At 43.6% G+C, this 16083-nt stretch overlaps 1 protein-coding gene across 3 annotated transcripts in view; it reads left to right on the top strand.

Moving 5' to 3' along the window:
- The first annotated feature begins 215 nt into the window (after positions 1–215).
- The window catches only part of DNAJC3 (DnaJ heat shock protein family (Hsp40) member C3), a 63308-nt gene continuing 47440 nt past the window's right edge, over positions 216–16083 (top strand). The window contains exons 1-4 of one of the 3 annotated variants that reach the window (XM_075590846.1): positions 217–606; positions 5422–5622; positions 13964–14074; positions 15430–15554. In XM_075590846.1, coding sequence (XP_075446961.1) covers positions 14008–14074; positions 15430–15554 — 192 coding nt within the window. In that variant the 5' untranslated portion in view covers positions 217–606; positions 5422–5622; positions 13964–14007. Of the gene's footprint in view, positions 607–5421; positions 5623–5696; positions 6375–13963; positions 14075–15429; positions 15555–16083 lie in introns of those variants that run through there. The other 2 variants (XM_075590845.1, XM_075590847.1) reach the window with 2 other exon arrangements.

The raw sequence follows: 16083 nt of genomic DNA, 5'->3' as shown, positions 1-16083 counted from the left end.
GGAGGGGAGGGGAGAAGGCGGAGGGGAGGGGAGAAGGCGGAGGAGAGGGGAGAAGGGAGAAGGCGGAGGAGAGGAGGGGAGGAGTGAAGGCGAAGGGGAGGAGTGAAGGCGGAGGGGAGGGGAGAAGGCGGAGGGGAGGGGAGAAGGCGGAGGAGAGGGGAGAAGGCGGAGGAGAGGGGAGAAGGCGGAGGAGAGGAGGGGAGGAGTGAAGGCTAAGGGGAGTATGTGTGACACGTCCAGCTCAGCCTCTGTGCCCGACCAAGGATAGACGTGCCCCTATAGGGAGAGAGGGGCGGGCACCCGGGCTCCCCCTCCAATCACAGCTCACCACGACCTGGGCTCAATTTACTGGGAACTAGTTGAACTGGAGGAGCTGGGGAAGAAGCTGCCCCACTGTTGAGGAAGCTGATGCAAAAGCAACAACTTTGCTCACCACTTGCGGCAACTTTGATCACACAGCAAGCCACCTGCCCCCTTGTTTGTAACAGGGAGGCAGTCTGTGCTCCGTCCCTCCATCTTCCAGCATGGTGTCCCCCAGCGCCTGCACCCAGAAGCTCCTGTCCTTCTTCCCATTCCTGCTTGTCCTCTTCGATCTGCAATATGAAGGTAAGAAGAGGGACACCCATCACTAGGTGCAGGCTACTCCAATCCCAGGACGCTGCCGTTATCCAGGGTTTCCGGAATTGGGTTACCTTTAGGCCATACGGTATAAATTTAAGGACAGCTCCTGACATGGGGCTTTGGGTCAGAGGTAGTTAGACCTGTTTATACATCGTTGCTGCCAGTGTTTGCAAAGCAGTGTTTGTTGGCCCCTCTGGCGGTGCAAGGGTTAATCTCTTTTGCTCCACAGGAAAATGAGGATTACAGGATTGCTCAGGCATTAGCCCCTGTTCTGACCAAGGGTCTGACAGAGGGGAGTAACGGAGCAAAACAGAATTGCCATTGCTAGCCTTAAATCTGTGACCCCTGAGAAAAACCACCTGGTGATATAGGTGCTGCTACTTTCAGATGGAGAGGAAGCAGTCAGAGGTCCATGTCCCACTAACTTTGGGTTCATTTTAATCATGGTTGCTTTAAAATCACTGAGCCTACATAGCTCCTTTTTGTGACCTAATGTGAAGCACAAGTTTTATATTGTCATGTAACTCATCCCCCTCCTCCTTTTGACACTCCTCAAATCAAAAGCTGACTCAGACAGGGTCTAAATTGTGTCTTAAGATCTTGATAAATCGACGTAAGATGAAAATTACGTTTATTGCGTTACTTCTGCTCCAAATTGCTGCAATGCATAGTTACGGATGATGCCAAAATTCACCAAGCCGTGGTATGAGGTATCTCACCCCCATCCTGCCTTAAATGTAATAACCACATCGCACTTTAGTGAATCACAGCCTAATAGATGAGGGGTGCGCAAACTTGCCCCTCTCACCATGTCTCTGGCGTCAAATAACGCAGCGGGGTCATGTGACGTCACGGTGCCATGTCGTTAGAGACAAGGTAAGTGAAGTTAGAGGCCTCACGCGTTACCCCCGGCATTTCATTTAAATGCCTTGGGGAAGAGTGCGGGGCCTTTGCAACCGCTGCTGCCTGATTTAGCACTTTTCAAGTGCTGTCACTGCTCTCTGAAGTTTAAATTAAATCCTTCCCTAACTATTACTGTCCTCTTCTGTTCTTTCTTGCATCATTTCTAGATCAATTGTACAGCTGGGCTCTTACAGATCTCCTTTTTACTGTTGATACGTGTGTAAAAGACTTCCAGAACTTGGCTGTTAATTTGTGTGTGTATAGCCCCCTTTCCCCATGACTAAGGGAACTGCGTGTGCTGACTACCTGTTTAGCGTTCAGGAGGGCTAATCCTCCACCACTGGGAGCCTGGGGTGATTGTGTTCTCTCAGGATACAACGCCTTCACCTGGGATGGATCCAAGTGCAGCAGGATAACCCCTCACAGGAACCAATACAATCAGTGAATAAAGATACACGCACTGGTATAACTATCTTATATTTACTGACACACCTATAGCTCTACAATAATAGTACAAGGCCCCAGAATACAATACCCACAACAGAGTAACACCAACGCGGTGGAACCCCCAAAGTACTGAGGGTGCCCTTGGCACCTAACTACTCCGGTGTCCACAGTCAGGCTCACCCAAAGAGTGTGTGTTGAGTAGCGTTACTCCCCCCCCCCCCCCTGTGTATGGCCGTTGGTGCACGTTGGGTACCTTCCTGCTCTTAGGCGTTGTCACGGGAGACCAGGCAATTACACCTTTATAACAGGATCATATCACTGAGCAAATCCAAGAAGTAAAACAAATTGTCATTTATTCCATAGAAACAGACGCACGCACAGTGGATTACAATAAACAAGAGAAAACACACTTGCTTGGGAATTGGGGTTAAAAAAACTACTTTGCTAGGTGTAGGGCTTATCAATCCAAAGCTTACCCTAAAAAATCTTGGAACTGAAATCGACCTGCAGCTCCAAACGCCACAGCGCCCCTCTCCAAAGGGCTGGAATTCACTTACTGCTTAGAATCTTAGAAAACTTTGAGACCCTTAGAGAACTTTAGAGAAACTTAGAAACGGAAAAATCTGAGTTGCGCAGCGGTTTATAATAACTCTGGTGTTTCGTTCCCAAATTACTATTGCCCAATCAAAAAGCCTGAGAAATTTCTCCGCAGCTAATCAGAGCAGGGCTGGTAGGACGCACAGGGTTACCTGGAAATTTGAATGAACCAAGGGGCATGGGAAATCCCTCAATGCCAGTCATGGGGGCCAAATGGAAATTCAAAGGGTGTCTATTGATCTGAGCATGTGGATAATTGAATCCTTCCCTCCAGTCCAAATGGTCTTCACACCTTGGACATCCTCTGGGCTTTCATCTCAAGATGTCCTGCCAGACCTACTGGCACCAATTGGTCTGTCGGAGCATTAGTTCTGAAAGTCCCAGCTCATTTCTGTGCGCAAGCATATGTTTTAAAACACAGTTTAATAAAATATACACTTTAAAAATATCCTAAGTCTGTGGGTTATGAGAAATAGAATAAGAAGCAGCATGTTATTCCTTTCTAGCCATATTCCCCTTACTCTATCCAGCGGTGCGCAAACTGGGGTCAGGAGATTTTTCTGGGGGGGCGCAAGTGGTTGCAGATGTCCCACGCTCTTCCCCACAGCATTTAAATTAAATGCCAGGGGATCGCGTGAGGCCTCTGCAACTTACCTTGATTCTGAAGGCTGCTATGTGTCGCCATGGTAACGCTCTACACAATACTTAGGAATAGACTTTTAAAAGTCCCCTCACAACGTGTAGCTGATTGGAGTACCTGTTTACCTTCATGGGTTGTGCTGAAGCAGGGAACTTAGTGGTGAGTCACGCCCTGGGTGACCTGGGCATTAAATGAATAGCACCCTTAACCTAGGGACCTAGTAACTGTGTCAGGGACACCTCACAGCCATATGCTCCCTTTACCTTTCTTGTCTGTGCTGAAGCAGGGAATCTGGCTGTGAGTTGCGTAACTGTTTTCAGGGGAGTATTTTGACCAGAGGTATGTGCCTATATGTCCCCAGGAACCTGACTTGATTCCCAGATACATTTTTGGGGTGGCCAGCAACTCTGGGCCCTGTTTAGCTAGACACAATGTGACAACACTTTTCCTGCAAAACCCCCTTTGACTCATAGCCTGTGAATCTCCACTGGTTAGCACTCCTGGAAAAGTAAAACACACATTATTTATTATTGCACAATCACATACTTTTCATGTACAACCAATGGGTCTAAGAGCTGACTCTCTAAACCCACAAATATGGTTGACATAACCAGCTTGGCATAATACTTTTTATTGATGGCCTGTTTACCCCTTCACAGTCACAGGCCAGACCAGGCTGACTGGGCTGGTGGATCCGCAGAACCGTAACGTGATACCACGACACAGTCTACCGGATCCTCTCTCTCTTGTCCGGAGGCGTCCGCCTCCTTGAAGGAGCTCCCGCTGGAGGGTGTCCCTTAATGTCTCTTAGTGGTATGCCTTTGGTCTGGTCCCAGACCACAGGCCGCGCTCTGACGCTCGACGGGTGCGTTCGTCCAGCCTCCCTGCTGACACGTTGTCCAAGCCCCGCCCCCGCTCTGGTGATGGACAGGACTGGCGTGGGAGTGACGCGCGCTCCAGGCTCCGCCCCTTGACCCCCGTGACGCGCTTGAGCGGTTTCGCCCCGATCCCCGATTGGGCTTTATCATAGGCTATCGGTGCTTACTTCCTGGTTCCGCCCTGGCTGGCTATTGGAGGCTCTGCCTTTTTATATACCTTGAGTCTGCTCTCATTCCTTGCTGAGCATAGTCTAGTGTGACGCCGTGCCTTGCTGCGTTCCTGTGACCTTGCCTTGCTGATTAACCTCTTGTTGCCTGACCTTGCTTGTCTCTTGGATTCCGCACCTATCCTCTCCTGATCCGGCTACGAACAACCATTCTCCTGTCTCCAGTCCTGACCTTGGCTAGGTACTCCAACGATCCGATACTCTCCTATCCTGAACCTGACTACGTACCCTGACTATCCTGTTCACCAGAGGTCCAAATCAGGAGGATGTCATTGATTGTACCGAGGGTATGTAAGGGGTTTCAGGTGACAGGTGGAAAGACAGTCCCTTTCCAGTTTTGAACAGATTGGCATACTGTGGTGCCAACCGAGTGCCTATAGCGGTCGCGGTGGTCTGGAGGTATGTATCATTTCCAAATGTGAAGTAGTTATGGGTCAGAATAAATTTGATGCATTTAATCACTGTCTCTGTGAGTGGCTCCTGCGGTCCCAGAAAGTATCTGCAGGCTGAAATCCCCATCTTCGTGGGGGATGTTTGTAAAGTGATTCTACAGCCATGGTTGGTAGTAGTGCTCCTATTGGGAGGGGCCAATGGCATTAAGTTTGTTTAGCGGTCCACATGGCGGTGGTATCCTGGATATAGCTGGGTGCGTTCCTGACAAGTGGTTTTAGAATGCCTTCCACCCAGCCGGAAATAGTCTGTCAGTGTGCCAGATCCAGAGATAATAGGTTGCCCAGGGTTACTCTCTGTGAATTTTTAGGAGCATGTAGAATGTGCCAGGTTTTGGGTTAGTAGGTATCAGGTCCAGAATGTGTTCCTCTTGTGTGTGTGGAGCAGGAGGGGTGTTTTTTAAAAAAAATTTTTTTATTTAATGTTGAGTTCTTCTTCTTTTTTTTTTTTTTTTTAATCCTGCAGTTTCGTGTAATACTTTGCATCAGAGAGTTGTCTGTGCGCTTCCCACAGGGTGTCTGTAGTGTTCATTATGACCACTGCTCCTCCCTTGTCTGCAGGTTTGGTTGTTATGTTGTGGTTGGCCTTTATATAGATTCTATGGCTCTCCTCTCGCTCAGTGTCAGATTATACGTTTTTTTTTCCTTACTTTGTCCAGGATGATGATGGATTTGGCTCAGTCTAAAGCTTTCAATATACCGGTCCAGTTTGGGGTTGCGCCCAGTTTGAGGCATCTAGTGGATTTTTGCTTCTTCCTGCTCATGTGCAACGGATCTCCTTCTGCAATGTTGGCGCACTCTTGGTCGTGTCTGTCATGGAAGAACTCCTTAAGACGCAGTCTTCTGAAGAACTCTTCCAGGTAACTGCTTAGCTCAATCTTGACAATCGGCTTGGTAGGGCAGAATGTGAGACCCTTTGCTAATACCGTGGACTCTACTTGATTTGGTGTATAGTCTGAGATGTTAACAGTGCAGTCTTGCTGTTGGTGATTGTCCATGTTTTTATTGTTTGTGCTCGATGCTGCAGAGTATCTCATTCTCAGCCTCAGTCTGTGGAGTTTCTTTTCCTTGTTGCTAATTAGACCCTTCAGGAATTTATGGGACAATGGGCTGTATAATGGACTATTTATGGTCTATTTGAGGGACAACCTCTTCCACACCCCACACTAAGCATGCAACCATCTGCAGTAAAGCCATACGATACAACCAGATATGCTCCGACACAGCAGACAGAGGCCAGCAGATTACAGCCTTGAGATCGGATTTCAGAAACCGTGGATATAACCACAGAATTGTAGACCAGCAAATCCACAAAGCCACCGGAATACCAAGAAGTAATCTCCTTGAATACAGGCAGAGACAAGCGACCGGGCTGTTGCAGGTTTTCTACCGGTGCCCCTGCTGAACCAGGAAGTCCCGACACTGCCGCCAGTCATATGACCACCCACCGCGACGGAGCGGGTGCAGGGTTGGCGGCTGGAAGAGGTGTCGGCTGATCGCGGGGCTGCATTACCCCTACAGATTCTAGCACACGGAGGAGTTGCTGCAGGAGGACCGGTGGCTCTAAAGAAGACTTGAGGACCTAAATGTTACGGCGCCATTAACCCCTCTCGTGAGTAATCTCATTTACCTATATACTATTGATGCTTGTTATGACCAAGCTACTATAAGGGACTGCATATCCATTTACTCACCTGTCTGGGGCTTGCCATAACCGGTGTCCCATGATCATTTATTCCATTCCATGCTACAGCTTTGAACTTTTCTGAGCGCCTGGTGGGTTAACACGTTGTTTACCCGTCACATATAGTTTATACACTCCATGGGTTTTCAGTTTGAACTTTAGATCTTTACTTATATCACTTATTGTATTTACCATTGCTACCTATTTGCATGATTATTAAGCACTTGTTTATATTATTTTTAATTGTTCAAAAGCACTTTATTGATTTATTTTGTACTTGTTGGTTAGAGGAGCACTGATTCCTTTCCTTTTCGTATAGAGCGATTCTCTATCTCTAAAAAATCAGCTTCAGCACTAGCAGAAAAACCACAGATTGCAAAACGAGTAGAAATACTAACTTCTGGGTCCACTATAGTTAAATATATGGCTGGGCAATAACACACATTTCTAAGGATGATGGTGTATAAGCAATATATCAAGATAATGCTATTTACTACAATAAATATCTGTTCAATAGGAAGTGTGAAAAAAAGCTAAGCATACCAGCTTGAATACGTTAACTCTTAATTTGAAAATCAAATTTCATAACAAATGTTAAATAACTTGGAAGGCATGTATCACAAATTGTGTTTTTTAAATGTGCTTTTTGAAATAAATCACTTAGTCCCCCCTATTCCTAAACATCAGCGATGGTATTAATGAAGGAGGTAAACACAGCGTAAAGTGATCTTTCAGGGTGGGCATGGTGCCACCGTCTTCTGGGTGAGAGATGGGGAGGGGTACCGCGATCCTGGTTACATTGGCAGCTCTGCCTTCTTTGAAGCCAAAAGGTCTTAAACAATCATTAGTTGTCCTTTAAAATATCAGTGCTCCTATGGCTGACTGATTACAATACCGCACATGTCCAGTAGTGACTTTTCGTGGTTTACTATTAGTGCAATATATTTTCCAACTGCAAGTTGAAAAACTCTGCTTTCATTTCTAGAACTTTTTTTTTCTTTCTGGGTAAGTGGCCACAATTTAATTCCCATTCTCTCTTTGTTAAGATTCAACATGTTCAATTGGCCAAATAATTTTGAGTCCACTTTTCCTGGTACACCCCTTGAAATCATCACAATACATCCTATGAGGGTTTTATCTGTTATCTGGTGGTTATTGCCAGTTTAACTCGGAAAAGCACTTAAATGTTGCAATGCTGGGAAAGTCTGCCACTCCAATCTTGCACTGGAAAGGTTTAGTAACCCAATCCCAGAGTAGAGCGCCTGTTGCTGCTACTGTAAGTATCGTCAACATATGTCAATTGCAATGGTTGTTTGTGTGTAGAAACTCATGTCATAATTAGACTAATTATGAAGTGATTATATGTTAAAAGCATCAAGGGTAGTTATTAACTCCACACTGAGCCTGGCAGGGAGTTCTGTGTAATTGAGACTAGGAATTAGGTTTCATTGAATACAGAAAACACATTTCATCTGGCTCCATTACCAATGATGGATGCAACTAAAATGTATCTATGATAGCAGCTTGCACCCACCCCCTACATAATATGAAGTGTCATTGTGCTTTGAAGAGGTCTCCGTGAATTAATGGAAACCAGTGGGCCAAAATCGGCCTGTGAAGGGCTTTGGAATGGCCCTTTGACTGCCTGCTTACGCTGATTGAATTAATGAATACTTACTCTATATATGCCAAAGCAGCTATTTTCAGCCAAAAATCCCAATTGAAGTGTCAAGGGATTTTCATCTGAAAATGGGCAGAACGGTCTCTTCGGTGCATATATCATTCTTTCTTTTCTTGTTTTAATATATGATGTTTTGTTCCTTTAGCTCATCTGATAGCTATCTGTAATCTATGTATACTCGTGACTTCCTTGATTTGCACTCGAACATGGAAGTATTTTTACCCATTAGAGCTTCCATAGCTCCTCCACCACAGTCTCTTACCATCTGATGTCATGATGGTTTTGGCGCGAATCTACTTCCGTGTTCGAGCAGCTACATAAGGTAAGCACTTGCTAACGGATAATACCCTTTGATAAAGCGCCCCTATGGCGTGAAACGCGTTAGGGATACCTTTTCTTTTTTGTTCACCTTAGCTTAGGCTATCATGCATCTTTATTAAAGCACTAGCTGAGAGACCCGGCGTTGCCCGTGAGTTAAATTTCCTGCTCCCTCCTCTCCCCCTATTTGTGTGCTCCCCCTCTCCCACCCCCCAGAGGGAAGGAGGGACAGTGGACAGGAGGGGGGGGGGACAGTGGACAGGAGGGAGGGGGGACAGGAGGGAGGGGGGGGGCAGTGGACAGGAGGGGGGGACACAGTGGACAGGAGGGGGGGGGGACAGAAGACAGGAGGGGGGGACAGTGGGAGGTGAGGTGAGTGACGGCTGGGGAGGGAGGTGAGGCCTAGCCTGAGGAAAGAGAGAGCGACATCTGGTGGGAGCAGCTGCAGGAGGAAGAGGGTCCTTCCGGAGGCTGCCTGGCCACTGCCTGTCCCCCCGCCGGGAGGGAGGGAAGTGAGTGCCGGGAGGGAGGTGTGTGTGTGTGTGTGTGTGTGTGTGTACACACACACGGGTGAGAGTGTGAGATGAACTTACCAAGGACTCTGCAGGGCTTCTGTGGGGGTATGCTGTCAGTGCAAGTGTGTGACAGTGAAGTAGGTGTGTGTCAGTGATGTCAGTGTAAGTTTTGGCCAATGACAGTCGTGTGGGCGGTGTGTGTCACAGTGGGGCGTACCTCTTGGGCAATGACAGTCGGGGTGGCCACGGACCAATCACATTCACCGCAGCTAGTACCAACCTTTGATTTTATATATTAAGATTTTTATATTTTTCTACTTTTTGCCTCCAGCCCCTCATTATTTTGCAGTGCGCTATCTTTTTTTCTCTTTTTTGATGCGGATTTTCATCTGAAAATGGGCAGAACGGTCTCTTTGGTGCATATAGAATTATCATGTAAGTGAGATTTTTGCTTACTTGTGAAGTAAAATAAGTCTGTACATAGCAGAAGTGCTGGCCGATGGTTGAAGTATTATCATGTCTACGTCTCTAAATGTTTCCGAGATTACGTGACCATACTCGTGTGGCCCTTCTATTACTACTACGTTATATATATTTTATTTTTTTTGTGATCTTTGAAGATCCTTCTTTGTAGAGGTTCCTGGTATCTAAGGTGTAGCAACCTTAGTCAATAAGAACATGGAACAAATTCTTTCCCAGATTTTATTCAGAGACAAGTTCAGAGCGCAGCATCACAGCGTCAAATTATACAGGCATCCTTAGCACAGGTTATGGATGGAGAATTATTCAATTATAGGCAGTTGTATGATAATTCTGAAAGCTTCTTAATAATTCTGAAGACTCTAACAACCTTAATAATTCTGAAGTCTCCTCCCACAAGTCCAAATCTTTATACCCCTTTATCGGATTTCCGATAAAGCCAAATAAGTACTTGTTTTTCCCAAAAGTGTTACTTTTCCAGGTGTTCCTCATCAAATTGTGTCATACATTCCTACTCTGTCTCATCCTCATTATTTCTTAACCCATTTAACTTTTCTTGATACCTGGCAATATCCTGTTTTTCCAATTATCTCTTTCTTCTGATATACTTGAACTTCATCCCAGAATTTTATCTCTTAATGGTGAAAGTTGAGAGGCCCTCTTGATTATATTTTCATGAATATATTTTTGCTTTCCTTTTTAACTTCATATGTACCAGATAGTTATAAAGAGACAATATGGCGTCTCTCTGGTTTTAGATATACATGTAAGAATAGTGTGCAAGATATATTTGTATCTCAGAATATGTGAAGAGATCTCATACTATATCTCTTTATAAGTTTCAGGTTTGGCTTTCTTTTGTCTAGTTACTATCACACCATTCTTCAATCTTCATCTTGAATGTTTGTAAAACTAGTTGAAGAGCCCAGCTGTATATTTTAATCTCACAAATAATGCGTCTTAAGACCTTGTCCAACGCTTATTATTCATTCTGCCTGATATATATCTATCCTGTTTATGAGATGTAATGGGAGACCAGGTCTTATCTACACATTAATATCGGGATTCTGCCCTGAGCACACAAGTTGGGTAAAATAAATTGTAATTTATTTCTTTTCAGACACACACAATCTTCACAATATACACTCAATAAAACACTTACTGGGGTGGGGAAACGTAAACAATTGTCCTTGGAACGAAACAAAGTCTCTGGGCACCCCTGCACGCATGCAAGTGGGTGCGCAAAAGGATCCGTGTAGCAATTCCTGGCATGGGGCGCAAGTTGCCAGCCCGATATCTCAGCCAACAGGAAAAAGTTCGTTCAGGAACCCTTATCTCTAACGAATTCCAGAAGAGGGTGTAAATCTTTGTTGCAATGTAAATTAACCCTTCACACTCCAGAACCGCAGACTCTGGAACTTGGTTACAATCAGATGAATGTGACTGGGACTGGGCTGCAGGCATTTTTATACGGTTCACGGTCCTATCCTTAACATATGCACCCAATCCCGCCCGTGGGAATATTTTCCCCAACTATCCCCGACTTGCTACAGTAGTACTTCGCAGAAAAGGCAGGGGCTGCCTCCTGGTTTGCACGGAGCATGTGCCAACTTCACACCTGAGCTCCTTAGCATACCAGGGTCAGCCCCTTACCTTGGCGACACTGAGTCTGGGATTTGGCCACCAAGTGTGAAGTACGCATACTTTCCACCGGTATCTGGCACTCACAATATCCCGGCCATCCTAACACCTAGGATTGCTGAGGCTTTTAAACTCCGGACTTCTCATAGACAATCAGGCGCCCTCTCTGCAGGGGCCCTTTGAAGTACAGAATTGAAAAAACCCTCAGTTCATTCACCCGTAGCATATCTGCATGCTATAGGATTTTTCCCGGGCTTACAGGAAAAAAAAAAGTTTTCCTGTCTGTACATTTAAAATCCACAGTATAACACAGTTTATTAAAACAATATGTTCTGCTTGTGCCACTACTATAAATTTTATGTGTATGGTTTCGTTATTCCTTACTGCACTCCAAAAATTAGAGTGCTAGCTTATTCCGTTCGCGAGTTAGCTTACTTAATTGAACGGTCTAAGATGTGGTTTGCGGTTTTAGCCCCGTTCCCATGTCCATTGACTTTCCCTCTTTCAAGTTATGAAGCTAACAAGGTAGCGGATACATTTTGACAGGAACCACTTCAGCTAGACCACAAACTACTTACTCAATTAATTAACCTTGTGGTTGAGAGCTCAGAAATGGATACCTATACTTTCAACGCGACCACCCATACATAGCCACGTGTCTTCAATCTGCGCTTGGTTTAGCGCTCACAGCTCCCTCTTGTGTCTCAAAACCAATTGGCACAGGTTGTACACATTCCAATTACTGTAGAAATGAGCTGCAAAATGGGGACTAGAAAGATTGTGTTGGGGCACATACAGTTAACCCCTTCAGTCCCAATGCGATTTAGGGCTAATCAGCCGGGTATAATACCTTTATTAATGGCCTGATTAACCCTTCTATCACCACATGTATCAATAAAACTGCTGTTGATTGAATAAAGTTCCTGGCGCCCATCATTGCTATATCATCGCCCAGCTGCTCGAATCCAGCGACCTGGCAACGGTAACCACATAATGGAAAGCCAGGATAAGAGGCATTGATGTAAACTCCCTATAGGCAGGGAAGGTTATCTGAACTGCAGGATCCTACAGAGCAAACCCAATGATTTCTTGTAACTGAAATTCCCTTGCTTATTGTATTCAGCTGCGTGTTTTTCTTGTGCATAGGGAAAATAATGAGCTGCCAACTGTATCAACACGTCAAGCTAATCTCAATGATAATCTTCTTAACTGTGGTGTCCATTTGCTGAATATGCAGCATTTGGGGTTCAATTATAAATATATGTGGGTATGACTTTGTTCAGAATGGGAAACTTTTGAGTGCCACATATTTTGCAAAAAAAGATGTGTGGAACTGAGGGATTTAAGTATATGTGTAAAATATATATATATATATATATATATATATATATATATATATATATATATATATATATATATATATATATATATATATATATATATATATATATATATATATATATATATATATATATATTTTTTTTTATTTTTAATCAAACAAAAACAAACCACAAAAAGTTACACCATTACCAAAAGTAAGACCCTCCATTGGGTCCCTGGAGTTGAACCACATTAATTTCTGCTCCCCGAAGATACTTGGATGTAAAGGGGCTGCCGGTATTTCTCCTTAAAGGTCACGCATCACGTGGGCCAATGGGAAGCCACAAGGGGTTAAACTGCCATATTGTGGGGGCTGCTACTGGCAGCCCATTTCCAGGTATGTACTTCAGAATACAGGGGGTCCCCGGAGCTGAAATCAACACGGTTCTGTTCTAGAGTTCAATGTGCTTCAAATATTGGGACAAAATAGGTAATGGTACTTAAACTTTTTTGTTACTTTTTTTTTTTTTAAACTGTTGGTAAGACTGGGAATCATTTTGGGCTTAAAAGGATTCATCTTTGTCATGTATTTAATGTACTTAAGTTAATGTACTATTTTACTGTATTTAACGCCACCTAAAAGCTCTCCCTGATTTGGAAGCACTGACTATTTATCCGCTTCACTGGACCGTCCTGTTCACAATGAGTTTCTCATGACACTTATATCGAAGCACCAGCGACACACAAACTAAATCCGCAATGAGGGTTTTCTCCTCATTTCTTTATGTTGTTCTCCTTCCATCCAGATCATATACTGTACTACATTAGGAAATCTACAGTACAGGCATACCCCGGTTTAAGGACACTCACTTTAAGTACACTCGCGAGTAAGTACATATCGCCCAATAGGCAAACAGCAGCTCACACGTGCGCCTGTCAGCACGTCCTGAACAGCAAAACCGGCTCCCTACCTGTATCAAAGCTGTGCGCAAGCGGGGAGACTATAGAGCCTGTTACAAATGCATTATTTACATCAGTTATACACGTATATGATGATTGCAGTACAGTACAAGCATCGATAAGTGGGGAAAAGGTCGTGCTTCACTTTAAGTACATTTTCACTTTACATACATGCTCTGGTCCCATTGCGTACGTTAATGCGGGGTATGCCTGTATGTGATCGGTTTCGGAGAAAATTGTATATGGTCCAATTTTTGCGGGCCTGTTAAAAATTGCTGATAGTGTGAATTTTGTCATAGCCCCTTAAAAAGTCAGCTGGGTTATCCTGCTTTCTACCATGAGCTTTGTTGCAAAATCGGCACCAACTGCTAATCCTATGGTCTTCGTCACTGTGCGGTTTGTTACTTCCCTGCCTGCATGAAACCTATGAAATTTCCTATTTTGAAGCAAATGTAAAAGTGTATGTGTTACATGGTTCAATGCTTCCTCGCCAGTGAACACTGCTAGGTCGGGATAAGCATGTTCAGCTACTTGTGCTTGACACCGGTTTTGAACTTTCAGAAGTATAGAGTTGAAACCTCTTTTCTCTCTTCCCCCTCTAGGAGCGGAGTGTGGAATAAATGCAGATGTTGACAAACATCTGGAAATGGGCAAAAAATTACTGGCAGCCGGACAGCTCGCTGATGCTTTATCTCATTTTCATTCTGCTATTGGTGTGTATTAATGATATTATGTAATGCATGGTATTGTATATTGTGTTGTGTGTAATATCTATATTTAGCAAATTAATTCCTTATTGATTTTAATATACAAGCCTCTGTATATTCTGCCGTACATCTACAATAACGAAATGGTGATGGTGAATTATGTCCGTGGTGATAAAATATAAAAGAGAAGGCAAATATTGAACCCTAGTGTTTGTTTTAGCACTGGAGAGTTCTCTGGCCTGGGCTAAAGTGTTTCTATATAATACATACAGATGGTTATAAATTGAGAACATATGAAGTATCAAAGCAGCAGCCCAAGCGTGCGTGTGCGTGCGCGCGTGTGTTTTTTAATTTTTTTAAATTTAAATAACACTTATTACCCCCTCTTTTTAATATGTGCATCAATACAACCCACAATAAGTAATTAGCCAAGTTGCCGATCGATCAGCAAAGATTGGTCTCGGGGGTTCACTAAATGGCTGTCTGTGCAGAAGAAGAGGACCAAAGATGCAAAGTTCTGTGGTGAAGATCATGTGACCAGGCAGTCACTATATACAATTGGCACACTGCAACAGAAGAGAGGGCAGGGCTCAAAATGGGGCGTGCCAGAGTCTGTTTTAGAAGAGGAAGGGGATGTGGCTATAGAAAATGCTTGTTACATAACATTAAATATGTAATTCAGAGTTGTTTTTAAAAAAAAAATGCTACAAGTATTTTCTATTAGTACGGAACTGATTTATATAAAAAAAAAACATGTATGCTATTACTTGGTATGAAGCTTTAATAAGGAAGGAATTAATTATGACCAATTTTTATATTCATGTATTTAAAAAAAACAACAACATTTTATTGCAAATCGGTCCAGTAACAAAACAAAGAGGCGAAGGGAAGGATACTGAGAGTAGAGCAAGAGTGGGATAGTCGGGATACAGGTCTGAATGTTCCATAATGCTGCACGGGAGTATACAGGAAGTACAGTATGATGGCAAGAGGAGAGGTAAAAAAAAAAGTGAATCTAAATGGTTATCAAATACTCTAATCAAATGGTTCTGCTCCCATAGACTTTTGTAATGAATGGACTATGAAGTGGGTGTAACATAAAAGAATTAAGGTGATAAATGTAGATAAACAAGAACCAGTCAAGAACCTGTTATCGTGAGCATGAAATGATCACTGATTCTCAGAGATTTCAAATTTTTAAGGTGACAAGACCAAATGTAAAATCCTTTTATAAATCGCCTCCTAGAACAAATTGGGTGACGTATTGGACAATTACATAGATATGCTCATTGAGAATTGCCATCATATGCAGGTCTATCGTGCTTGCAATCTGATCATTGCTTTTTATCTCTCTTTGCTAGATGGAGACCCAGACAACTACCTCGCCTATTACCGACGAGCAACAGCATACCTAGCCATGGGCAAATCTAAAGCTGCCATTCCCGATTTAAGTAGAGTGATTGAGCTGAAACCAGACTTCACATCAGTAAGTATAGTAGGGTTTCTTAAGATTAACTTTAGGGCAGGAAAAAAATAAGCTGTTCCTAAAGTATTTTCCTGCCTAGAATCACAATTTCAGAAGGTTTAAACCTTTTTAATATGTGCAACAGCCTTGGGGATTTAAGTGTTAGTGTGACTAAAATGTTATGCAGGTAGTGTGTGTGTGTGTGTCTATATCTATATCCAGTTTTACTCATCACTGACAGAAACATTGTTTGCAGAATCTTTATAGAGTGAGACAGTGTGGTATGTTGGCATATAATACTAATAACCTTTTTAATGCATTGCTGTGTATGACAGTCTTTAAAAAGCAGGAGCCACGAGTGGCTTGGCTTTCCATGATTCTTTAAAAATCTTTATTGCTTAGTCACCATGGATAATCTTTGGTAAAGGGGAAACAAAGTCATTTCCCCAATATTAGTGGTGTGGATCCACCAGATACGCCATCTAAACCGCATCCCCACAAACCTTCCACTGTAACCTGAACTCCGTATGTAACTGCTGAGCTTTGTTAT

The sequence above is a fragment of the Ascaphus truei genome, chromosome 3 (genome assembly GCF_040206685.1).
Source record: "Ascaphus truei isolate aAscTru1 chromosome 3, aAscTru1.hap1, whole genome shotgun sequence".
Lineage (NCBI taxonomy): Eukaryota > Metazoa > Chordata > Amphibia > Anura > Ascaphidae > Ascaphus > Ascaphus truei.
The sequence above is the reverse complement of the archived record's forward strand: the minus strand, read 5'-3'. Positions and strand labels throughout refer to the sequence as shown.